The sequence below is a fragment of the Sebastes fasciatus genome, chromosome 6 (genome assembly GCF_043250625.1).
Source record: "Sebastes fasciatus isolate fSebFas1 chromosome 6, fSebFas1.pri, whole genome shotgun sequence".
In the NCBI taxonomy this organism is placed as follows: domain Eukaryota; kingdom Metazoa; phylum Chordata; class Actinopteri; order Perciformes; family Sebastidae; genus Sebastes; species Sebastes fasciatus.
Window position 1 is genome coordinate 2,925,841 of NC_133800.1, and position 27,918 is coordinate 2,953,758.

At 40.9% G+C, this 27,918-nt stretch overlaps 1 protein-coding gene across 1 annotated transcript in view; it reads right to left on the reverse strand.

The window, feature by feature from the left end:
* abca2 (ATP-binding cassette, sub-family A (ABC1), member 2) overlaps window positions 1-27,918 on the reverse strand; it is a 116,323-nt gene that overhangs the window by 64,596 nt on the left and 23,809 nt on the right. Inside the window, exons 2-7 of the mRNA XM_074637117.1 lie at window positions 18,892-18,985; window positions 9,254-9,365; window positions 7,600-7,754; window positions 5,060-5,181; window positions 2,208-2,321; window positions 1,942-2,118 (exon numbers count right to left, since the gene is read on the reverse strand). Of these exons, the coding sequence (XP_074493218.1) occupies window positions 1,942-2,118; window positions 2,208-2,321; window positions 5,060-5,181; window positions 7,600-7,754; window positions 9,254-9,365; window positions 18,892-18,985 (774 nt within the window). The remainder of the gene's footprint in view (window positions 1-1,941; window positions 2,119-2,207; window positions 2,322-5,059; window positions 5,182-7,599; window positions 7,755-9,253; window positions 9,366-18,891; window positions 18,986-27,918) is intronic.

Here is a 27,918-nt window from a genome sequence, read left to right on the forward strand (position 1 = left end):
CCTCTCCTCTTCCCCTCTTCCCTCGCCACTGCTCTGTAGCTGGTTTGTGAGCGTCAGTACCCGGCCGGCGAGGTAGCGACCCCGGCAGGCGCTATAGCCTTCAGGGCAGTTTGTGGAGCTTCTAAACTCTGAAAATGTTGAGCAAATGTTCGATTCACCATTGATTATTGTAAAGCTGTCAATATTCAAAATCTACACAGTAGATTTTTCGCCTGAAAAATTTTCAGAAGTGAATTTAGTGATGAAATAGCTACGAAAAATGAAAAAAATGAGAGCCGTTTTTGGCTGCTGTTGTTGTTGTAACCGTAGCCTGTACCGTCCCAGCGCTTTGCATTGTGGGATACAGCAGGCGAGGTACACTGGTCCGATGCAGACTGGAGATTTTTTCCAGATCAGTAGATTTTGCTTTTGTTTGCATACTGCATGCTACATGCTACATTTTGGCCAAATCAGTACGTACTACTAGTATAGTATGAGGTTGAACTACTAGTATAGTATGAGGTTGAACTACTAGTATAGTATGAGGTTGTACTACTAGTATAGTATGAGGTTGTACTACTAGTATAGTATGAGGTTGTACTACTAGTATAGTATGAGGTAGTACTACTAGTATAGTATGAGGTTGTACTACTAGTATAGTATGAGGTTGTACTACTAGTATAGTATGAGGTTGTACTACTAGTATAGTATGAGATTTCAAATACAGCCATCGAGAGGACCTGGACGGCTATCGCCCTGATGACAGATAAGATTCTTTGGGCAAGGGGCTATATTTGTGGGGTTCTGGTGTAGCCAGAGGACATCCGGGCCAAGACTTACTTTTCCGTGCACTGCTCATCGTTTACAGTCCGATTAGCAACCTGAGGTGCGACACTGGAGTTGGAGTTGAGAGACAAAGTGTACAACCGGATTGTTTCACAAGTAGCCGGTTTACAAGATCTTTTTAAATCAATAAAAAGCAAAATCATCATCAGACGATAGCCGCTGGATTCCCAGATTGCTTTTGCTTCCCACACCGACAGTTTAACCCGCATTCAACCAAAGCCTGCTCGAACATGATTGGTCAATACTACTCGGAGGAGAAACAGAGAACCCTTCTGATACCAAAATACAGGGATTACTGAAAAAGTGACAGAAATAGTTGTGTGATGAATTCAAAGAGCGCTTTGAGAGAGAAGTTCAAATATACAGTTTGACAAAATCTTGTCAATATTTGAAGCACTTTGGTATCTGATAAACAAACTCCTTACTGCTTATGACAGCATGTCACCTGTATGGACAGTCACATGATCCATAGGAAAAGTCAGAACTGCTTCACGTATTTTTCAATAAATAGTTGCAGATATGTAAAATAACCTAAATATGTTGTAAATGTAGAATGAAGGATTTAGTTTGTGCTTTATTAGGAAACATCTGAAGGATTTTTATCTCTTCTTAGACTATTTAGACTCTCATTATGGTTGAAGAAACATTAGTATTAGCTTGTCAAAAATTCATTATAACTGCACAGATTTATTTTTCCGAACAGGACTTTTCATTCAATTTCTCCTGATATGAAACAGAAAGATAAGCATATGAGTTTTATTTAAAGTTGTGTTAATACATTTAGCCAGTTGCACATTAGTCTGCAACACATAATACGCATTTTATTTGATATTTCCTATCAACGTTAATATCATCAAGGGGACAAGTTGACCCACTGCTAAAAATCTGCCATTCTACCAAAAAAGAAATAAAAAAAGAATCTCTGAGTCTAGCCCTGAGTAAAAAACAACAACATCATTTGAATCTATATCTATGTGGACATGCGGGGCTGTCAAGGTCCAAACCTCTGCTCCCTTAGTCCTGATGCTTGTAAGGTTGCATAACGCAGGTTAAGATTCAAATCTTACAATGTAAATGTAAACCATGGCTGGAAGTGGCCTGAATAAGCAGACATACCTCCACCTCTTTCAGGTCCTGTTGGTCATTTCTCTGGTTTCCGGTGACTTCAGTGAGGCCTAATGCCTGGGATATCAGTTGGAGTAGAGCCTGCCTGTGGGCTGCTTTTCTAGGGTCACGTAAGGCTTTCTGTATCAGACCTCCATCCAGACTGTGTACATCTCTCAGCAGCTTCTCCTAGGGAAGGGGGGAGTAAGGAGAAATTATTAATTACGATAAAATACCATGTAATACAGCTGTAATGATGGCAAAAGGATTGAACTTACCTCTAGATGAAGAACTTTGCCTCCAGGTTTTTGTCTGGTGTCTTTTGCCCCCTGAATCCAACTTTGGGCCCCTCCTCCATCTCTGAGAGATGTACCAAATATAAGATTGTACACCTACAGGACACACACACACACACACACACACACACACACAACATATGGACATGAGTAGGACAACAAGAACGCTGGCCAGAATGCTAGCTTTCATGGGTGGCAGATGCTGCAAAAATTCTGTCTCGCTGGCATCAACGGCATCATCAGAATAAAACTGCATTTCCTGTGCGATCACACGTCAGGATGTAGAGCGAAAGTGAAACATGAAGAAAAACATCAATAACATTTTTGTGTAATTTTAGAGAGTTTTATGCAGGTGTGCCTTCACTAAATCAAATTAGCAACATATTTTAGAACACAGGAGCTTGAAGTTAGTCAGTAGCTGAGTGTGAAACATTGTATCATTCTTGGCTTCAAGATTGCAGCGTTCCACTGGTTTGGCACAAGGATAATGATGATGATGGGAAGTGCTTGTTTGTCAGTGCAGAACTGCACTTTATGCCACAAGCCTGCACCGTCGATACTAATATCGGAGTGGAAATAAAGATAAGATCAAGATTATCAAGGTATATGTATGTACTAGGGCTGTCAAAGTTAACGCGATATTAACGTGTTAACATAAATTTATTTTAATGCCACTAATTTCTTTAACGCATTAACGCAATTGATCTTTCGGAGGTTGTAGCGGGCTCAGTTTTAAAGCCAGAGTGAAGATACTGGTATCATATGAAACTAAAAAAAATAAGGAATCCGAGGCTAAAATAATGCTCCAAACTTGGGCTAAATTTTGGAGAGGAAGAACTGGCATGGCCATTTTCAAAGGGGTCCCTTGACCTCTGACCTCCAGATATGTGAATGAAAATGGGTTCTATGGGTACCCACGAGTCTCCCCTTTACAGACATGCCCACTTTATGATAATCACATGCAGTTTGGAGCAAGTTATAGTCAATGCTAAATGCTAAATGCAGTACCTGTGAGGGTTTCTGGACAATAATTGTCAATGATTTGTGTTGTTAATTGATTTCCAATAATAAATATATACATACATTTGCATAAAGCAGCATATTTGCCCACTCCCGTGTTGATAAGAGTATTAAATATTTGATAAATCTCCCTTTAAGGTGCATTTTGAACAGGTAAAGAATATGTGATTAATTTGCGATTAATCACAATTAATCATGGAGAATCATGAGAATAATTATTTTTTTTATTCTTTACAGCATTTCCTGTTAATTCTTCCTCACTGATTTCCATTGTAAAATTAAGAGAAGAGAAAGAATTTTCATATATTCAGTGTTTCCGGGTGTAGTGACCTCTTACCCTTTACCGCTTCATTACTGGTTGCTTGTAATACTGGTGATTACTTACATGTAGGCATTCTAAGTTACTTCAGTGTGAGCTGAATGCCGTCAGTGAATGTGTAAATCTATTCAAACTCATCCTCATTCAGCTCTGACTGAGAACTGAAATTGAACAGTAGAGAACATTTCAAACATGTTGACAGCCTCCTGCTGACAGATATTTGTTCTGTAATTCACATTTCCTGTTTCCATCACTCTTGAGTCTGTAGTGGATGTAGCTGTCTGTCTCTCCCTGGGACAGATGTATGTAGGAGATCCTATCAGACGGCAGCCTGCTATTACCGCTGCAGTGTTTACTTTAAAGGGGATCCTTGGGGTTGATTTACTAAACCTATTGCAATCACAATCATGACTGCAGAAATAAGTTTTGAAGCATGGTTTCAGTTTAGTAATTTAACAACACTGATGATTTTAATTAGCCCAGCTGCAGCTCAGCTGCTAATTAACCCTTCACCCCTTCATCCACTGATAGGGACATCACTTCTTCATTGGTTTTAGCCAATTAAAGTTTTGAAATTTGACGCTGACAGAACAAGGCATGACAGACGACATAGAGAAACATTATCATCTTTTAAATATCAATGTATTTAAATACAGACTGTGGGTGCTCCTCACAAACTGACTGAAATCTCACAGGGACTAATGGAGTGGGGGTGTCTTGCTTGGTCAGGAATGAAAGAGGGGGAACTGAGGATGACACCCATATACATTTGATGTACGATCTAAAAGTATTTATTCAGCGATCGGCGGAAAAATGTCGTCTGTACGGAAAATGGTTAGTGTACAAACTATAGTTAGTGTACGTTAGTTGGGCTATAGAGAGCAGCGGAGAAGAGACATCGGGTCCTTAAAAGGACTGACAGCAGAGCCAGGAGAACATCAGGTATCATATTGTTTAATGACAGCCAGTTACTTTGACTATTTTCTGTACAGTTTCAAATGTAAGGCAGTTCATGGCACGGAGTGCAGGGCAGCTTCAGACTACAGATAGTTGAAGTACGGTTATCTGTGTGTAGAAAACCTTGTTACTGTGGAAGTATTGATCTGCCTCAGAGCTTTTCAGATTGTTCATCTCTTCACCGTCTGCAGCAACGGAGTCAATAATGTGGTTAAATATGCTAGTGTAGGTTATCTGAGGCCACTTCTTCAGGTCGTCCTCCATCCCTCCATAGTAGAAGGCAGAGCTATGATCACATTATCCTGTTAGAGCTGTAATAGGTGGTGTTAAAGGGAAGGTATATTTGGATCTGTAAAAATACGACTATGTGTGGATAAAGGGAGGGTTTTACCAGAACCTAGAACAGTGAACTGTGTGCTTCAGAATAGTCAGCGAGAGATCGTGGGTTGGACTCAAGTGGGTTCAGTGTTCTTTGTCTTTATTACCATCACAAGTGAAGAAACCCTACAGGTGTGTTAGTAAAGTAACGGTGTATCACCTCTCTGAGGCTGACTGGAGTGTTGAGCAGCAGGCTGCTTGTGGAGTTGGACAGGGAAAGGTTCTTGATCAGGAACTGCTGGAAAACTGACTGGTTCTTCAACACACTGGCCAGCGTGAAGCCTGCATTCAAGCACACACACACACACACACACACACACACGCACACACACACGCACACAAACACACACACAAACACACACACACAAACATGATGATTTCAAATTCATCTTTCTGTTAGTAAATACATACTTTATTCACTAAAACAATGGCTTTTATCAGCTTCCCAACAACCTTTAACAGTGGTCTGTCTATACATCAAGATATCCACTGAAATACAGTACACACAACAAGTGACCTTGACGAGTGCAATTTTATGATTAAAGCTGCAGTAGGCAGTATATTTTTGGCATCATTAGGCAAAAATTCCATAATAACCTTTCGGCATATTGTAATTCAAGTGTTCTGAGAGAAAACTAGACTTCTGCTCCTCCTCATGGCTCTGTTTTCAGGCTTTAGAAAATCTAGATGGGAGACTTTGACCAATCACAGGTCATTTCAGAGAGAGCATTCCTATTGGCTGTTTATTCAACAGAGGCAGCTGTCAATCACTCGTGAAATCCAATCAAATGGTCAAACTGATTTCTCGTGTAAAATGTTTTCAGAAACATCTTGTAGTGTACTGTTTAACTGTAAAATGAGAAAGTGTGCTCCGGCTGGTGGGCGGTGCTTGGTATTTCCTCAACTGATCTCAACATGGCTGCCGGTCACAAACGTTCTCATTTGGTCGTGTCTAGATGGGGAGCCACCAAACTGCGAAATCTGATCTGAGATCTGCAAAAACTTGCAAAACCTCTTGCGAGACTTGCTGCCCTATGACCTATCCTAACCTTCACTATTCTAGGTCAATGCCTAACCTTAACAATCTTGCGAGTGTTGCCTCAGTTTGATGGCTCCTTTCTAGACACTACCTTCTCAATTTACAGCTAAACAGTACACTAAAATGCATTTTATGCAAGAAATAGACATTATAGTAACAGAATATTGATTCATATTTGATCAGCGCTGCCTAGTTTGACCGTTTGGTCGGAGTTTGTCAGTGATTGACAGCTGCTCAGAGACGGCAAGGCTCCAGGTCGGCTCCGATTGGTCGTTTTCCCCGGTCTGTGAAATCGTACAGATGCCGTTAGGAGCACTGGAGGACACCGAGGCACATGATTTTTTTTTCATATCACCTGTCTCATGCACTACTGTCACGATATAGTGACAATTTTATAAAAATATTTGCTTAAATCATATTTGCTCCATTTCTACCCACTGCAGCTTTAAATATGGCTCATTTAAATCATTATGTCCTAAAAGTTGTAAAATTAACTAACAGCTGAATCCAGAGTTATTTTCCTCGGCATAATGAACGTGCATCAGTCCCACCGGACTGCACCGCCCTGCACATTCATATGACATATCGGGTTCAGTCAGCTTCCTGCTAGCTGTATGCCGCTGTAATAATGGATATATAATTGTAATTCATCAATTTTATTTTCTTCTAATACACCCATGGGCTGTATGCCTCAGCCTGTACCGTGGTGGATGGATTAACGTCTCTGTTCCCAAACAACCGGCTATCAGCCAGTAGCTAGTAGTGCTAGTAGCACAAAATAAACAGAATTTAACGTAGTATTGGCATATCATTTACATTGATTATATCCTATTTACTAATACATTTATGGTCTATGGTCTATTGGACATCTATTTTGGAAGTCCTTGACATGAAAAAGTTTGAGACTGATCTCAAAATGTTTCTAACTTCCATTTTTGTCCATCAGAAATTTTATATTGATGTTAATAACATAAAAGAAGGAAAAGTATCTCAGGATGGGTGATATCTCCTGAAATCAATGTCATAATTAATTGTCACATTTACCTCGGTAATGATTATTAAACAATATCTTAAATACAGCTGTGCACAAGATTCTGACTGAGGCCAAAATGCGCCCAAACAAATGACAAGGCATCTTTTACTGTACCAGCTCTCCACTAACTCTCATCTATATGAAGAAATGAATTTACTGAACATACCAACATGACTGAAATTAGTCATAATGTCAGTCACTAAATGTGATATGCTCCAAGTCCCAATATGGGTTATTATAGGAATATGATACATGTCTTAAACTGATAAAGTAGTATTTCCTTTGCCACTCGTTTCAACAGAGCTCTTGTCTAACTGAGTATCACGACTTTGTACATCAGCAGGAGGAAATATATCATTCTGGACAAAAAGGAAAAAGAAATTGCAAACCATTACAAAACTTTCAAATTGAATGTCCAGGACTGGGAGCTACTGGCTTAGACCAGTGATGTCCAACTGTGTATCACTGAAAATTAAAAAGTGTCCGATTTTTATTTTTATTTTTTGCCTAGCTATATACAGAAAGCCATTTCACTTTTGTGCCCATGACGACATCATCAAGTGACAGAAACCTGGAAGAGGTAGTCATCACACCAACACATTAGTGAAAGTATGGCTTTATGTCAGACCTTGACTGGAGTTGTAGTCCGGTGCAGAGGTGGAGCTGAGACTCTCCAGGTGCTGCTGCAGGGTCTCAAGCTCTTGACCCAAACCAGGCCGGTCAGACGTGAAGAGACGGTTCTGTTCGACCACTTCACTGATCCGTTGCAGCAGCTGGGTCACACTAACAGAGGGAGATTTAGACATTAGAACTGTTCCAAAACTGCACTGAAGAAGAAATATAGCACCATTGTTAGTTCTTTTCTTTAAGAGACAGTACATTTACAAATAACTTTGCATAAGGAAGCAAAGTATCGAGAAAGTGTTTTTTTATTGCGCATGTTTAATTTTAGGTGATATGAGAATGAAGAAGAAATGGCACCGAGACCCACTGCACCAGAGAGAGAGATGGTTGATGGGAAAAACGGTTCATGCAGAGTCGCACCGAGGGAAAGTGTCAGCTGACCATATCCCAAGGTGCCCGAGGACGCCAAAGACAGCAACTGATGGAGGGAAACGACTCAAGCCAAGTTCGCACCGCAAGATCCAACAGATCCAAAATGCCGAGGTCCAGACAGAACCTGTGGTCACTCCATACAGCGCAACCTCCCACCTACTCATCAGAAGGTGATATGAATACATTCTCAGATGTGAAAGAGTTTGATGATTAGGTTACTAAACAAATTTAGAGTGTATTAATAAATAAGGTTAGTTTAAGAAATTGATAGTTGATATTAGAAGCAAGAATAAATGGTCTGTATGGTCTGTATGGTCATGGACTACTCCACAGCTGCTGCAACCGGGAGGAGGTGCCAATAATGTGACACAGCAAGTAATATCTGCTATCCACCACGAAGACATTGTGGGCCAAGTTCAACAGGGAAGAGGAGGCTCGGGGCTCCTCCCTAGAACAATGGAAGTTGGTTATGGGAAACAAGAGAACTTGCCACCCAGAATAACCAAACCAGCTCAGCCAATATCATTAGTCCAGGAAGGGGAGACTGAGGAAGATCCCTTCAAGATTCAGGGTCGGTCCTACTGGAGACGTCATGGGGCCAGTCAGCCAAACGTTGATGAGAGCATACGTGCTGATCACATCGGTGCTCCGGTGCTCGAGCACCCACTGAGAAAGTTGAGCACCCATTGGGAAGGCTGATCAAAAAAATTAATGAATACATAAATAAATAGTAAATAAATAAATAAATAAATAAAAATGCATCTTAAAAAATGTGTATCTATTTATACTACTATTACTGTATTACGAATCGCCATCCAATTAAATTTATTACAGCTCTGAGTGACCTAGTGTTATGTTATGGCCTTTGTGTATGTAAATAGCCTACTGCCCGCTCAAGACTGTGTGCTGGTATGATGGAGCCCAGTGTTTCCCATTCATTACAGAGACCCGCCACCGTTTCAGAATGAACCGGAAATATTTGATCCCCTCGTGGGACCTCTCCACGGCACCGGGGCGGCTGTGGCTTAGAGGTAGAACAGGTTGCCCACCAATCTCGTTGCAAACTTGAGGCCAAGAAAAAATTGAATCTGGCTCAACTTTTCTGCATGATGATCTCAGTGTTCTCACAGAAGTAATGGACCAAACAAAGAACCAAATCACTCAAGACAAACAACTGCTCTAAAAAAACAAAGTTAGGAGACTGATAAGTGACAAAATCTACTCACGTGGAGTTCTTGTACTGCAGGAAACCAAATTCATCCCTCTGTCCATCTGGGCACAGCGACTGCATGATGGGAATGATGCCAGCCGAGGTGAGCGGGGATGCGCTGTAAAAGGCTGGTCATGAGGGAGGAATAACGGGGTAGGAGGGACAAGAAGAGAAAAGACAAAACCACAGACAAAGAAAGAGGATGTATGTGCAGGAGGGTGGTAAGGGAATACAGATGTGGAAAAAGAGGAAAATGAGGACCAAACAGGACAATGAGGATGAAAAAGCAAAGGGAAAGATTCTGTGTTAGAGTTGGAAAGGAAGAAAGATGTCAGATGAGCCACCTGAAGGCAGCGCAGCAGCTAATGGCCAGAGAGGCTCCCACATGTCAATGCTGAACACACAGGCCTTTCATCATTTTGATGCACAAACATGGCCCGTGATATTTTTGTTCATCTGGCTGGACAAGCTCTCAACCAGGAAAAATAAATAAATAAAGAAACTTCAGCTCTTGCTAATAGCCCGATGTTTCCATGGGTACGGTGCTGCTGAAGCTCATCTGTGAGCGTGGACCGTGCACATTGGACCACAAACACAGTTCTTATTGTCCTCCAGTTCACTCTCTTTCTCATATCATCCACCTTTCTGACAAATGGAAGAAGGGGATAGAAATCCTGCCTGGTGCACAAATATATCTTCATCTGTAACAGAAGCTTTATAAAGAGCTCATTAATGATTGAGATTATTCTATAACACAGTTGTAATTATATAAGGTATGTCTTTATCTTATGTAATGTTTATTATATTCATTTGTTATATTCATTTATTATATATCCACTCCATCTTGGGCGCCGTTGTGGCTTTTTATGTAAATGTCCTAACATGTCTGAATAAAGCTTATGTAAAGGACCAGTGTGTAACAATTAACGGGGATCTATTGGTAGAAATGGAATATAATATTAATAAGTATGTCTTTTAGTGTATAATCACCTGAAAATCGTCGTGTTTTTTTTACCTCAGTATGAGCCGATTATATCTACATACAGTAGGAAGCAGGTACTCGCCACAGAGTCTGCCATGTTGCTCCGCCATGTTTCTACAGTAGAACAGTTAACTTTTCCTGCTTGGGCCGGAGTCGATAACGTTACTCGGTCCCGTCGCCGCCGCTCTCTCTCTCTCTTGCTTCACCACTCACTTCCCACGTACACACACACTCTACGCACTGGCTCTGCTCCAAATGACCGACGCTACTCTCATAACAACTAGCTCTAGAGAGGGACATTCGCGTTTTCGCGTCGGCCACCGTAGCTCTCCAACACGCTTGGCACACGGGAGAGGCTTCAGTTGTTTTCAATCTCCTCACCTCACCGCCAGATACCTCCAGATACTACACATCGGACCTTTAAATGAACATTAACATAAAAGTGTTACATATTCCATGAAAAGGAGCTTTAGAGTTTCCTGCTCCCTCTGACTTGAAAATACTTCAGGCAGGCACAAAACTTCAGTAATTTAGACCGCTGTTGTTGCATCAATTTGACATGATCCTGTTCTATGTGCTGCTGCTCTTAGCCAGGACACTCCTGTAAAACAGATTTCCCCTCAATGGAGTAATATATATGTAAATCTCCGACCTTTACCCCTACAGAACAGAGACATTTAACAAACACATTTGTCAGAGTACATTAACCATTTCTACTATGGTTAGTGTGCAATTATCTTTTCTTTTTAAATTGACTCATGTTCTGCTACAATAGAGAATCCCACAATAAGATGAACACCTTAAACTGTGTCTAGGAGAATATGCAGAACAGAAGGACAAGGGTCACAAGGGTGAGAAGATAAACCCAGTGTGTAGTTTTAGAGACTGATTCCTTCTTGGGAGAAATTAAACTCTCCCATCTGCATAATTGTAATGATGTGCAGTAAATCTTTGTTTATGCCTTTATAGACTTTGTAAGTTTGTTGTTAAAATGTGCACCAGATATTTCTGGATCCTTATTATGTCCTCTATATCACCTACCACAGTTATTAAAGTTCAGCAATTAACGAAAGCAAAAGAACGACTCATGAATTTGATCCTAGAATAGAAACTAAAGCTGCACTTGCACGCCTGCTGTTAAACCCCAGGAGGACTGAAGAGGGCATTCAAGTTTGAGACCCCGTCATCTTTAGTCAAATCCAAACCCAGATTTAGTTTATCTGGGTTTAGGCTTTCTACCCATGATTTCAAAAGTGATACAGAGGTGTTTAACTAGCAATTAAAGGGTCTAGCAATCAATTATCAAGTGATAATTCAATGATATATAACCTCACAGTGCGTTTGAATAATGGAAGTGGGTCTGTGAGGTACTTGGAAATGTTGACATGAAGTAGGTAAATTCATTCAGTTCATTGACATCTGTCCTCTCTGGCCAGCAAGCTGTGAATATCACCAAGTCAAGGTGTTAAACACAGGTCAGAATCCATCATTGAGTTAAACATGAATTGTAGAGAGACAACGTTAAGAACACAAGCCGCTGTATGGAAAAGGAATTACGTGGGATGAACAGCAGTTCATTAAATTAAGCCAGTTGTTTTCACAGACTCAATCAAATACACAAGTTGTCCGACCGACTCTGTGCCCACAAATCATCCAAACACACAAAAACTACACAACAAGACACACAGGTAGGGACAACAGAGTTAAAGTCACAATAAGCATTAAGATGTCTCATATAATTCAGCACTATTAGGGACACTGCAGAAAAACAGAATGTAGTGAGGGCCTGTTAGAAGCTTTTGTAAAAATGTTAAAAGAAATAATTAGACTAGATGTGTCAGGGCTGAGAGGAACACACTCAAAGGGGGAGGTATATATATACTGGAAAAACAAAGTTCGGAAACTTGTGTTTGGTGGATTATTTCTCTGTTATTACAATGCTAATTGGCATTGTATTTTACATCGTTGGAAAGCCTGTTTATTTACCTTCACAATGATGTCCAACTTGTAAGGATCATGCATTTGTGGGATGAGCAGCACAGCTGATTATGTGGGGAGCGCCCAAGAAAAATGTTCCAAAATGCTCTGCCAATGGTAAACAGTGTATTCCCATAAGGCTATCAGGAAGCCTGCAATGACTGCCCTTCACCGTCAGGCCCGTTTGCGCTGGTGTCGACAACACAGACAATGGAACCTGAACATGTGGGGGAATGTCATGTTCAGTGATGAGTCCAGGTTCTGTCTGCCAAAGTTGGACGGCAGGTCAAAGTATGGAGACGACGTGGAGAACGCTATGCTGATTGTTGCACCGATGGAGTAAGAGCTTTTGGTGGGGGCTGTGTCATGATGTTGGGGGGGGGGGGATCTCCCTCACTGGCAAAACAAGGCTTGTCATCATTGAAGGCCATCTCAATGCAGTGAGATATCGGGATGAGATTCTGCAGCCAGTGGCGATCCCATATCTCCACAATCTGGGACCTAACTTCATCCTCCAAGATGACAACGCTCGCCCCCACAGAGCTTTATCACAGACTACCTCCACAATGTGGGAGTAGAGAGAATGGAACGGCCTGCCAAGAGTCCAGACCTCAACCCAATTCAACACTTGTAGGATCAGCTTGGGCGTGCTGTACGTGTTAGAGTGACCAACACAACCGCGCTGGCCGACCTGCAACGAATCCTGGTTGAGGAATGGAACGCCATCCCACAGCAACGTGTGACCAGGTTGGTGACCAGCATGAGGAGGAGGTGCCAGGCTGTTGTGGCTACGTATGGATCTTCCACCACTACTGAGGCTCCTGACGGTGTATTAAATGAATAAAGTGTAAAATAGCCAATATGTCTTGTTTGTTCCTTGTTACTGATAGAGAGTTCAATCATCCAATCCACCAAACAACTCAAAACAAGAGTCAATACCAACAGGAGAATACACTGTTTACCATTGGCAGAGCATTTTGGCAAATTTTTCTTGGGCGCTACCCACATAATCAGCTGTGCTGCTCATCCCACAAATGCATGATCCTTACAAGTTGGACATCATTGTGAAGGTAAATAAACAGGCTTTCTAACCATGTAAAATACAATGCCAACTAGCATTGTAACAACAGAGAAATAATCCAACGAACACAAGTTTCCGAACTTTTTTCCACCAGTTTATATATATTAATTTTCACCTATGTACACACACAGATACAGTTGAAACCCAGAACAATTTAGTCATTCAGTGGCTCATAAAACTTGAAGAATTCTTTGAAAATGTGGATTAATGGTAGAGGCAGGGAATATTTTTTGCAATCTAAAAGGTGAAAAAAACACTTGGTATACGGACACTTGAATGTCAAATGTAAAGAGAAAGTGTCAAGCGTGGTCAATACGGCCAGTAAAATTAAAGGGAAACCACAGATCCAACTAAGCAGCAGGCATGCACTGAATACCAAAAGGAAAGCTCTTGACATAACAAGTGACCCGTCCCGTCCATCGTACCGACAATTTGAACTACTTCCCTCAGGAAGGTGATTTAGACTGCCACAAAAAGTTAGACAAGTCACCAAAAATGTCTATAAGAAATCATTTGTCCCAAGCGCAGTTAAATAATTAATTACATAGTTAATCCCCCTCACCTCCACCCTGCACTAAACTTGCACATTTGTCTCATGTTTGCGGAATTTGCACATTGTACATCTGTAATAGGCCAACAGAACTGTATTTGATAAGATATGATTGAACTCAGAGCTCCTTCAGTGTTTTTATTGTTTCCTACTATTGTCTGATTTGTAACTTGTGTTGATTGTGGTGAAGCCAAAGACAGTTTTCCACATTGTGGACAAAAAGTTTACAAAATTTCTAAAAACCAAACAAAAGTATGAATTACTCTGACAGAGAAAGGTCTCTTTCATTGAAGTCAAAACAAACTACGTGAAATCAAAGATGACCAGAAGCTACGCACTGCTGCTTAGCTGCGTACGGATACGGATACCGATACCCGATACTGGTATCGGTATCGGTGCATCTCTCCGATACTGTCCGATACTGTGCTCATGTACTTGTACTCGCAAAACGGCTCCAATACAACGGCACCGGTACCACTTTACGGCAGCGTACTTTCATTGCGCCACGGGGTTTTGCTTGCCCTCCTTGGTCCGTGTTTCAAGACGGGTCGGGTGGTTTGCAGGCATCGCCGCAGACCCCTGACGCCTTTTACGTGGGCCAGGCCTGCCCTGGGGGCACGACGCGGTTGGGGCGCACTAAGGGACAGTCGGCCCCGTTGACACTTTGGCCACGGCTCCGGGAAGCACCCTCGCCTCGAGCCTTTCCAAGCCGACCTAGAGCCGGTCTCGACGCACCGCCTCGTATGCGGGACTCCCCAGCCTGTCCTGTGTCGCTCACACCCACCAGCTGGTTGTTAACGAGGGTCTTTTGGCACAGAGAAGTACTCGTATTGGTACTCGGTATCGGCGAGTACTCAAATGTAAGTACTTGTACTTGTACTCGGTCTGAAAAAAAGTGGTATCAGTGCATCCCTAGTCCGGGGTAAGGAAGAAATCCTACGCCATCTTTGATTTTCAGACTGCACCAAAGAAGAACGACAGCATCAGTCATTTTAGCAAATGCCCCGAAACAAGGGGCATCGTAGTAATTATGATGGGAGCAAAGGAGCTCGGCTTTAAGGGCAGAGACCTAACATAACTAAAGATGTTTTTTCATGAGCCGCTGAGTGACTGACATGTTCGGGTCCTGGGAGATGGCCTTCCATGACACATGGTAATCAGGGTTAGGTGAACATATAGTATATACTGTATATACAAACACACAACAACAGGATTAACACACCCTGGTTAAGTTAACCAAGAGATCAAAATGTCTTCATTAATGTATCATGTCAGCCAGGATCAGGTGTGAGGATAGAATTAGCTTAAGTGACGATGAAGTAAACTTACACACTGGTCCATCCAACACGTTGAGAACATGCATCACGCACAAAGAAAGAAAGAAACAGCCAAAAAGAGAGAAACAAAGAAAGAACAGCAGACACGAGAAAAAGGTGAAGTAAAACAAAAAAGACAAAAAGCATCAAAATAAATTGCGTGCTACAATGGCTACAGGCAACAGCAAGTACACTTAGAACAAAGTTCATGACAACAATCAAGGACAGTGCAACACAATATTGAAAACTAAAAGACACAACAGCTACAGCACATGGTGAGAGGCAAATCACATATTTGTAGCAGCAGCAGCTTAGCAAAAACGTGTTTGCCTGTTTAAAATGCATGACCATACTGAACAGAACTACATCATATCTTTATGAGTGCATGCAGATTTAGACAAACTTGAGTCAGCATTAGTGTTCACTTTCTATATTTAAAACAACATAGTGCAAGTTAATGTGAAAGGGAATGACCGAGGACATCGTATTATCCAATCAATGGAATAGATTTAAGAGTAAAACCTTCCACACTGTAATCATTAAAATAGATTAAAGAGCATAACTAATGAAACTGCAATCAAAAAGTGTTTTATTGCAAGTCAAATAAAATTGTTATTAAAAATGTATCAATGAAAATCCACAAGTTTTGTTTGCAAATCCAAAAGCTTTGTTTGGTGTTGAGCTGAATCTCATGGGTGGAACCTATAGCTGAAAGATGCAAGACATGCTTCTACTGGCCAGTCTCGACTCGGCTGACAGTTTGGCAACAACCACTGTTAGCAACTAGATCGTTGAACACAAACAGTCCTGTTAATAGTAGCTACATACACAACGTCATGCAGGCAAATAGGCAGCCTGGGCATGTAGTACCTATCACAAGCTAGTATATTATATAGTATAGCAATCTACATGCACCAGTTCAAGCCAGTGGACTACCTCCGGATCTGAAAAGTGAAGCCAATGCGGAAGTGCCTTAAACTTGCATTCTTTCTAACAGCCAGCAGGAGGCGACTCCTCTGGTTGCAAAAAGAAGTCTGATTGTATAGAAGTCTATGACTTCTATGAGATGCTTTAGGCGGGGCTACCTTGTGATTGACAAGTCGCTACTACGACTTTAACCCTTTCACAGTGTGTTTCCAATTCATGAAAGTTAATTAGAACCTTTTTGGTCGCCTAAAAATGTCTTATTCAGCGTTCGGTCTTAATTAGCTCCACCCTCTCATGTCACTTCTGGTTGCAAAAAAACAACATGGCGACGGCCAAATACCAAGATGGCGACAGCCAAAATGACGAACTCAAGACTTCAAAAGTCCACAAACCGATGGGTGATGTCTCAGTGGCTACGTCCACTTCTTCTATACAGTCTATGGTTGAAACATAACATTCTTGCAATTACTAAGACAGAAGTTATGTGTAATTAATTCATTAAAAGCATACATTTTCTGTATTCTCTATTCCCGCTCTGTCCTCTCCATGGACTTCTGAACTCCCTCTCTGGTTTACTAACAGTGGATGTTGCCAAGCAGTCAGCTGCACATATGCAACATGGATTCACTCATTTCCTCAACTTTCTTGTGATCACTGTTGGAGTTACTCAGAGGATATTGGTACCAATCCTCTTTTTAAAATGAACCACATGTGTTTCTAGAGCATCAATCTGCTGCCACTTTGAGGATTTTATCAACAAATTACTTTCAACAAATGCACAGCAATAATGGCATACTGCTTAAATGTAAATAAACTATTTTAATTTAAAACCCTCCAACCCGTAGATGTGTTTAAATCGAGTGCTCCAGGGATGATGTATTTTGTTGGCCAACCAGGAAGTTAGCATCACCATGAACATCAACGGGATTTCTCCATCGGGTTTTGGATTATTGCAGAAATAAGCTCTGTGGCAAACACAAGTTTATGATACTTCCATGTTTTGTTCAGCAAGATAATCTCTACAAATGAACACACCGCCTTTAATGATTTTTTGAAGTGTAAATACAATCACCAGGAGTAAAAAGCTAACGTTAGGCTATAAACAAACTACACCACGGAGTATACACAACGAGGCTGTAAAGACGGACGAGTCGGCGGAGTCTTGTAGTCTCATTCAGCCACTTGTTAGCAACTACTTTTTTCAAAGAAAAATAAAGGCTTCAAAATTCACGAGTGGGGTATTTATTGATGTATTTTATGTCGTAGAACAAAACGTTAAAATCTCTTCAGCTTGTGTTAACCACAGACCTGATTTCAGGCTTCTAACTAAGAACCCATTCAAAAAACCCGTTGACTTCCAGACGAGGGAACAGGAAGTGTGAAAATGCTAACTCATTTCCAGGTTTTAGGACTCATTCCTGTAGCACTCTATTGGCATTAAAGAAACAATTTCAAGTTTCAAGTTTTTATTTGTCACATAATCAACATCTATGTCTACATTGTGCAGCGAAATGCGGTGTTGCCCCTCCAGCACTGTGATTGACATAATAAATATCAAAAATACAATATATACAAAGAAACAAAGATCTAACAAAAGAGGGGGCAGCAGTACTAAATTTAGTACCAAAAGTAAAAGTACCCATTTGGAAAAATGGTCCCTGTCAATGTTTTACTATTATCATTGTTTTTGTATCAATATTACTGCTGCATTAATATGTATCTTCCTTTTACTGCTCTAGATGTTTAAATGTTGCGTTGATTTGAACTATTTTATATACTGTTGGGTATTTAATCTAGAGCAATACATCATATTCTATAAAATCATCATACTTTTGTAGCGTCGCTGTCCGCTAACCACGCGTCTCTAAAAAGTCAACTTTTCATGAGCTCAGACAAACAGCCTCTGTTTTCATCTCTGTGATGATGCATTTACCAGCTGATCCAAGAGGCTTTTTAAATACTTTATCTAGCTTAAGAGGTAGGAGAATTTTCTCAACTCATAACAGAACACTTCCCCCTTGAGTTAATCACAAAAATTCAAAATACACACATCTGGAGATACATGGTTTTCACCGGACAAGAAGGAAGGGTATGGCAAATTGTAATCTGAAAAGTAGTATAAAGTAGCATAAAATGGAAATACTCAAGTAAAGTACAAGTACCTCAAATTAGTACTTCAGGACAGTACTTGAGTAAACGTACTTAGTTACATTCTACCACTGACCTGTCAACAAGTCCCATGAAAAGACCAAAACTAACAAATTTGTCTGGACTTCCCTACTCTGTCCGAGGGGATATTTACAAGGCCTGTCAAGTTTAAAGCCGGACTGCATGTCTGGAAATTAATGGAGCGTAAAAGAAAGCATTTCCTACTGCTGAAACTAGAATATCAGTTGAAGAAAAGACATTTTTGGCACTGCCTGCAAGCATGTATTTATCTCGCAAGCAGATGACTATATGTGGGAGATATCTGTTATTGCCTGATGTTGTTAGCTCAACAAAATATTCAGAGATTGAAAGAGAAAATATCACGGCTCTGAAAATACATATCAAGTGTCAAAACATGCAATTTGTGGTGCCTTTCTTCCATTATACTGGTGAACATCTCTGTGTGGTCCTTTAGTCAATGAGGACAAGCACAATTTGTCTGTTTAGACTACACCTAAAAAGGATCACAAATCCTTAATAAATATCCAATTGTAACTCATCAAAAAGGTCATTTATTGGGGACTCCTTTTATCCTTTAAGAGTACAGTAGATTGTATTGATAGAACCCATCTCCCCCTGCTGTCTTCGTTCATGTTCTACTATGTCTGCCTACCTTCCTTGACAGGAATCGCTGGCTTCTTCTGCCTCAGACCCAGGAGGATGAAGAAGAGGACCAGCGGGATGAAGATCTCAAAGGCCAGCACCCACTGCAAGGGAAAAAGACAAAATTGACAAGATTATTTTGCGCTGCATTTCCGATGAAACCTGCAGGCCAAAGCCGAGTGTAGTCTCAGCGCAGAGATCCTGCTGCAAGGTTGACCTCAGTCACTGTTCTTTACCATGAAACTCTTTGTCACTTCCCATCTTCCAGCTCATGGATCACACTGTGGACTAGATTGAGTTTGCCTACTGTCACAAATTGAGTCATTAAGGAGGGTGAAGGATGTCCAGTCTGCTCAGGGCTGCCACTGCCAAAAGCGTTCCATAGGGTTTGCTTTATTAAACAGGATGTGTAGTGCACATCTTGCACTGCTGTAAATGTGAGCCATTGCCTCCTTAGTGTTCAGCATGTTTACTGACAACCTTCTGTCCTAATACATTTACGACATTTTATATATGATCGATACCACGGAATACCAGGTGAATTCAAACAGAAATGGCTTCCTCATACTGCAGATGTATTGGCCAAACTGGGAATTACATAACACTTAAAGAATCTACATCTTTACATCAGGAATCAAAACCTTTTAGATCTTAACACATATGATGAAAGAGTTTCAAAATAACACTTTGCGCAGTGTAGACGCTGTTGGACCAGTACTGTACAAAAGACACATGGACCTTGAGCAGCTCGGCTGCTGCTCATAGAGATTCGTTGCCATGGGTCCAGTCCTTTGAATCCGCCCACTCCACTGAGTCGACTGGAAACGGAGTGCAACGAGTTCATAATTCTGTCTGACATCAGGCAGAGATTCGTCGTTTCGCCCATTTTTTCTCAGCCAAAATAGACAGTTAAAATGATCTGTTGAGGGCTGGCAGTAGCAGCGCCGCAGCCTTAACGCTGTCTGTGTGGAAACCGGTATACCGCCCAACCCTACTTTAACTGTCATCATTCAGTGTCCTGAGGTTGGGCTGCTCAATTAATCAAATATTAAATGCGATCAGGATTTTGGCTTCCCACAATTAAATGAACATGATCGACTGTGATATTGACGTTAAAATACATGATCCGCTCTCTGCTGCATAAATCAAGCGCTTCCTAAACCAACAGCTAGAGATGCACCGTCAATCAGCAGCCGATCGAAGCCGAACGGTTTTCAACGGTCTCATATTCATATATCCAAGTTTTTTGCCGGTCAGACACATGTGCAACAGCCACATGATGGTTTTGCACACAGCGGCACTGTCAGTAATGTCACACACACACACAGCATGTCGTCGGTGTGGAAGTTCTTCAGGTTGAGTGAAGAAAACATAAAGCTACAATTTGTTCCAAAATAAGCCACGGAGGCATAACCTTAAAAACATTTGGAACAGAGATCAACTCGTAATAAAAGCACCGCCTACTGACCAATCAGAGCTCGGTGCGCAGATCGTGTGCTAATATTACACACATATGAAGAAGTTTAAGTCATAATCCAGACTAAAAACAACACAGTTTAAACTGACAGATGCAGGAAGGACAGCTGGCAAAAGATCTGCCATGTGTGAATGTGTAAATCAATAGGCTTACAATATCACTGCACAAGAATTCTGATTATAATTACATATGTGTGTTCTGTTAAATTAATGTGTTGCTAAGATGTATTCTTATAGCGTGCATGACAATATTTTAGCCTAATTCTTTCAGCTGCATCCCCGGCACGGTGAAACAGACTTGGGAGCAGATCAAAAATAATTTATCAAATGTATATCAAACGTCAATGTCGTGCATTTACAATCCCACAGACTGTACGCATTGCCTCGGTTGCTTTGCTAACGGTTGGCCTACTTTATGTATGCTGTGGGTGATTATAAGACAAGAAAGTAAGCCTGCTCACTGCTTCGAATTATGCTCTTATATTTATTTTCTATTTGTTCCCAAGTTTGCTCTAAAAGCAACATATTCATTTAACAGAAATCACAAAGTAATCCTAGTCAGATCTACCCACGCTCTAGACGGGGTAGTGATATTATACGTCTGTTAATTTACTTATTCACACAGTCGGCGATTTTTTCTTTTGCCAGCTGTCCTTCCTCCATTAGGCAGAATCAACTCTGTTACTATTAGTCTGGATTCTGAATGTTAATTTTGAAGAATGTTCTTAACCGATAACCGACCCTCGTACAGACGTCTATTTGTCGGTGAATAAATGCTACGAGGCTACATCTCCTCCGCTCAAGCGAGTCACGTCTGAGGGCAGAAATCCACAATCTCCTCCTTTCTAAGTGGTCTTTTTCTGAAGGGATACGGTAAAAGCACATCCCAGGTTTGTCTCCCCGTCGGTTAGTGCATCCAATTGCACAACAACTGTCCGGCATTTTCAATAGATGGCGAAAATCAAAAGGTCTGCGACGAAATTCAGTCACCTTGTTAGCTGGCGGGCAGCGGGAGACGGCGTTGTATTGCCCTCCAGGGGGGCGTTCCCATAGGGCCCTGACGTCACGCGAAAACTATGACAGGAGCCAACTTCCTGTATCTGCAACGCCGGCTGCGCCTCTTAAGGTGGGCTCTTAAGGTGGGCTCTTAAGGTGGACCAGCTTTTCCCGTAAAGTGACAAGTTTTTCTCGGCTTTTTAATTAATTATTAACATTTCTTTTAACCGTTTTAACCGATAGCGTTAATCGGTTAAAATGCTTAATGTCAGTTAACGGTTAATTATTAACATCCCTAGTCTGGATTATGTGTTTCACTTCTTCCTATTTGTCTAATATTATAGTTTGCACTTTCTTTGGAAAATATGACAACATAGTGCTATCTTGTTGCATTGTCCACACAGAACCATGGGAACCATGATGTCTTTGTGAGCCTGTCTTGGACACACACACACACACACACACACACACACACACACACACACACACACACACACACAGTTGGTGTCTCTGTGTTTGTGTCTGTGAAGGTCATGACAGACAAACAGGCCTTTTAGACAGACAAGAGACCATTGACACACACACACACACAAAAACAAAACTCCCATCTCACATTATCAAACACATTCAAATGATGGGACTCTTACACGTGACTACACACACATACACACAAGAGACCAAGACCTTCTCTTGTTAAAACTGTATTGATTTTCATGTCTTGGAAGAACAAAAGCAAACATCTGATTTGAATAATGAACCCCTAACCCCCATAACCCACTTCCAAATTTCACCATCACGGCTGCCCGGGACTCATCTACCGCTTCAGCTTTGTTCTTTTGATGTTGTTTTTTAACGCTGCACTTTTTTAATATTCTTATCTTATCAACTTATCAACAACGGATACATGTGTAATGTGAAACAGGTCGTAGTGACGAACCCACAGAAAATATCACCAACTCTGTAGCTTTGTAGCATCTTTTGGCTCACTCTTTTGGTTTTTGGGACCAAAGATTCTGCTTTCATTGATCCTGTTTCCAGCAGCAGCAGAAGGCAGCTGTTTGCAATTAACAAGACATTTTAATTCTACTCATTGTACTTCAACCTACAGTTTGGTCAAACTTTTCTTTGGGTGAGAAAATGAAGGCAAATGGTAAAATGATCACCCAAACTGTTGTAACGATCCATCACAGGTTCTAGACACACTTCCGGCTTCAACATTGACCTACTGTACTTACCATCATTTGCACATCATTTTCCTATTCAAAGGAGGTGTGCTCATTTTCAGACACTACATGCTGGATAAACTAGTGGTTTGAATGCAACCAGTCTGATGGTCTGACTGCTTGTGTTTCTTGACCCATATGACTTATTTTTTAGCAATGTCACTGTGTTCCCAAACAACAAAACATCGGACTTTAGCACGGGAGAACACTTCTCGCGTCCTGTTTCCTACCGACAGTCCATGTTGGTTTCTTTTACGGAGTATCTATTTGAACCCGGATCACAATAGTCACACATCAGTCGGCAGCTAATTGGCTATTTACACCCGCTCAAGTTGAATATGTTACTTAACTTCTGACAGAATGATTTAGTAGTAGTAGTAGTAGTAGTAGTAGTAGTAGTAGTAGTAGTAGTAGTAGTAGTAGTAGCAGTAGTAGTGGTAGTAGTGGTAGTAGCAGTAGTGGTAGTAGTAGTAGTAGTAGTAGTAGTAGTAGTATAAATCCAGTTTTAACCTCTGCAATGCTTGGATCGAATGTTGTCTTTGTATTCTGATGTGTCAACTTTGGTATCAAAGATGGAGTCAAAAATATGAGTTATAACTTTCAAGAACAACTAGAGTTTATTACATTACATTATTGCATTCTTTTTTGTAGTTTTTATTTCTATCAGTAATAATATAACCATACTCATTGTACCCTAAAAAGAAGTAAGACTTGTCGAAAAAACACAAGCAGCCAGATAATCAGACGGACTGAATACAAACCAGCAGCTTAGTAAAGCTTATGTGGAAGAGAAAATGAATTGTGTGTTGTAAACATCCATCCCAGTTTACAGTCCTACTTCCTGCTTCGACTTTGACCTGCTGTTCTTGCAGGGCACACAGGATTATTGGCAACATGTTGGTCATGCACACTTTCCCAATTTATGTCCCAATAAAGTGGTTAAGATAAACTCCTGGTTTGTTTCCAACCTGCCTGATAGTCAGACTACTTGTGTTTCTTGATCCCTCAGACTCGGTGGTGATGTCACCTCATTCCCAGGTCTCAGAAATGACTTTGGTGATTCAAATGTTGTTATAATCGACAGCGATGGACAAAACTATAACAAACATGGTCCCTTTGAGATGAACAATCTCGATTACAAATGAGACCTAACGTACAAATAATACATCCACACAAAGAAACACATCACTACTGGTGTTTTTCTAAAAGAGAACATGCCACAAAGATTTGCTCATGCATGTTTCACACTGTGCCTACACACACGTTATGAGTCATCAGAGCAGTGGAATACAGCAAAAAGAAGGACATCTGCAAAGAGGGATTTCATTTGGTGCCTTAGTCTTGTCAGTACACCATAGATATGTGTATCGCACTTTACTGGAACACAACAGGTAGATCATTTCCATATTGACATCATATAGCAAAGTAATGTGGAAATAAGAACAATGAACTTGTTCGATAATAAGTTAGACTAGGGCCGTCAACGTTGATGCAATAACACGTTTTAACGCTACTAATTTCTTTAACGCATTAACGTGATCAAATTTTCGGAGGTTGCAGCGGGCTCAGTTTTAAACCTAGGGTGAAGATATTGGCATCATACGAAACTAGAAAGCATAAGGAATACTACCTTGTAGTGAAGGAGGTTAAATAATGCTCCAAACTTGTGCTAAATATTGATGAGGAATAACTTAATGAAAATGGGTTCTCTGGGTACCAACGAGTCTCCCCTTTACAGAAATGCCCACTTTATGATAATCACATGCAGTTTGGGGCAAATCATAGTCAAGTCAGCACACTGACACACTGACAGCTGTACATTTGCAGAAAGCAATCATATTTGTCCACTCCCATGTTGATAAAAGTACTGAATACTTGACAAATCTCACTTTAAGGTACATTTTGAGCAGATAAAAAATACGCGATTCATTTGCGATTAAATATTAAATATTTGAATTGATTGCCCCCCAAATTTAGACCTTTTAGTGGACAGTTCAAGTTCAAGTTCATAGTCACCATAAATGCTTGTAATCCTGGCTTAAAGCCCATTTTCTGCACACAGATTTTTTGTCTCAGTCTTCTGCTCTACTTAAAATTCAGGAAAATTTTTACTTTGGCATTTGAGACCAACACTGACCACTGACATCTGTACAAATAGTCTATACGGGAGCTAAATTATCCATACTGCAATGATACATGCCTAGAGTTGAGATTCAAAAGCATTTATCCCTTATCAAATGTAATCAGGTATAAACATTTGCAAGTAAATTAAGTTATAAATATAACTAAAACTGAGATCTGTAATCACCTTTTATTAGCTGAAAACACATTACGTTTTTAGTTGTACTGAAGTCTAATAATGAGCATATCCTGTAGCTACTGTACAACCGGAGAATAAATTAAGCAGCAGGATATATAAAATGTTGATTAAATGTATGGGATGCATTGAAATAACAGCTATTGTTTATAGGGCTGTATATTGACTTTAGAAGGTATATCGATATATTTTCAAACAAGGTATTTACTTGCTGACAATCTTGACCAGGACTCCCTGGCAGATGAGATATTGAATCTCAAAGGGACCTTTCTAGTTAAATACAGGATAAATAAAACATCAAATAAAAAAGGTAAGGATAGGAGATACTGTACATGTAGATAGGATAAGACACTACCGTTTATATCCATATAGTTTGATGTTGCATTCCATGACCCATTTCTTCCATAAAGCCGTGACGGCGCATGCATCTCTCCTCTCTTACACACTCTCCGTGCAAAAGTGGAAGCACTTCAAATCTAATTAAAAAAACAGTGCCATAAACTGCAGTACGAAGAGTGTGTTAAACTCTGTGCTGTTACTGCGACTCCGGCCGCGAAGCCTTGGCAGCACTGAAAAGTCTTCTGCCCCGAAACAAAGCATGTTGCAAGAGTCATTTACCCGTGGTGTGCCTTATAAAAAGAAAAGTGCCAAGTGGCGCGATATAATTACCATACCATACCACTAAAGATATGGTCCCTGTTGCAACAGTGGAACAAGAAGGCTCTGAAAAGCTGAAAAAACTATCTACCCAAGATACCAGTTGCAACTAATTTGCAACAGAAGCACTGCCAGAAATGTACACTGAGGTCATATCAGCTCGCAAAAGTGACTCATTTCGCATTGACAACCTATGAGAGAGAGTCTATGAGAGGCGCGAGTCAATCACTCACCAACTCCGACCAAACGGTCAAACTAGGCAGCGCTGATCAAATATGAATCAGTATTCTGTTACTGTAATGCCTATTTCTCTCCTCAGATGTTTTCAGAATCATCTTGTAGTGTACTGTTTAGCTGTAAAATCAGAAAGCTTATGACCCGGCAGCCATGTTGAGATCAGTTGAGGAAATACCGAGCACCGCCCACCAGCCGGAGCACAGCCAATAGGAACTTTCTCTCTCTGAAATGAGCTGTGATTGGCCAAAGTCTTCTGTCACTATCTAGCGATTTCCTAAAGCCTGAAAACAGAGCCATGAGGAGGAGCAGAAGTCTAGTTTTCTCTCAGAACACTTGAATTACAATATGCTGAAAGGTTATTATGGATTTTTGCCCAATCATGCCAAAATATTCTGCCTACTGAAGCTTTAAGGCTAAAGGGGGAAGCATTAGTGCTACAGTACAGCTTCTGCCGCTACTGAAATTGACATTATGTCCATAAACTTGCAGTGCAGACATATCATTGAAGATACCAGGGAAATGTTCAAGTTCAGCAGCATTAGATAATGCACAAATCTATACAGCTGTTTTCACACTTTTGACTTGTGACTCAAAGGTGTAGTTGTTTAATCAAACATCCCTATTACATCACACATCCCACAGGTGATCTGCCTCTTTAAATAAAAGATAAAAAGGTTTTTAAAGATTTTCTCTCACATATCTCAGATGTGCAGTGCACTTCCTCTTGTTGAATCAGATGTGCAATATAAATGTACAATTGTACATATACAACTGCTGAATACTGGTTATAAATGATTCCGCCATAACAACACTGTATAACTGTGACATACCTGGCTTGTTGCATACATATCTTACCTCTAGTATTCTATTTATTATTCCTATTTATTTATTTTGTTTCTGTTTTTGAGTGATATATGTAATTACTAGAAGCTACTGTAAACCAAAGTCAAATTCCTTGTATGCATAAGCACACTTGGCCTATAAAATGGATTCTTATTCTGACAGGACATGGCATAGATGACAACTGCATCACCCGGGCTATTTCTCTGCGTAAGAGAAATGTCAGCAGCTTTTCGTACAGCTGGAAAAAAATAAGAGCGCTGATGGCTGAAGTCCAGATTGAGCTGGGTCTGCCGGCTCACCAGCTCATCACAGAGTCCGCCACACACTGGGGATCAAGGCAGCAAATGATCAAGAGGTTCCTGGAGCAGAAGGGAGCACTCACAAAATTCCTGTCCGCTGACAAAAAATCCAGGCATCTTGTCTCTACACGGCAGCACATAGAGGTGACTTCTATAGACTTCACTGATGCCCTGTCAGGTGAGGAGTATGTAACCCTCTCAAGACCTGCACTGTGGATTACTTCAATGCCAAGTATGCTGACCCAGCCACCAGTGACCTTTTGGACATGGCCTCACTTGTGGTTGCGGTTCAGGGCCAAATACATCCCAAGTGAAAATATCGATACTTTGAAACACAAAGCTGTCTTAGAGGCGGAGTCTCCGCTGGCTGATCCCGGTAGCTGTCACGTTTGAATGCATTTAACATAAATGTCAGTATATGGGTGCACTACAGTTAGCTTCTAGCGTCGGCGGATTTGACCACGGAGATGCGAATGACGGCCGGCTTGACCGCACGTTACCTCAATACGATAACGTTTCCTGTCCGTGACAGAGTTAGCATGCAGCTTTAGCCGTGATGTCTAGCTCTGCTTTTCCTGCAATGTGTGAAACCCAAAGTGTTTCCATCCTTTACTGGATGTGTAGTGTTTACCACGCTGGATTTAACATGTGAGGGTGCAGGTCGTATCCACGTGGACCCTCCGCCGTTTTGTACTTTCTCACTGCAGGTTGGTTGAAGGATACGGAACGGATATGATGTCATGTTACTACAACAACAGTCACATACAAAACCTGACTGTAATGTCCATTAGCAACCACACACACACACACACACACAAGCCTCTGCTGATTGTAGAATCATTATTGTTCATCATTAACAGACTGTCAGCTGTGTTGCACACCAGTGACGCCATTCAGAACATTTGGAATCACAATGAAAGCTATGTTTGAGACTTATAGAGTCAGCGTGGGCAGGAGGGTGGGCAACACACACACACACACACACACAG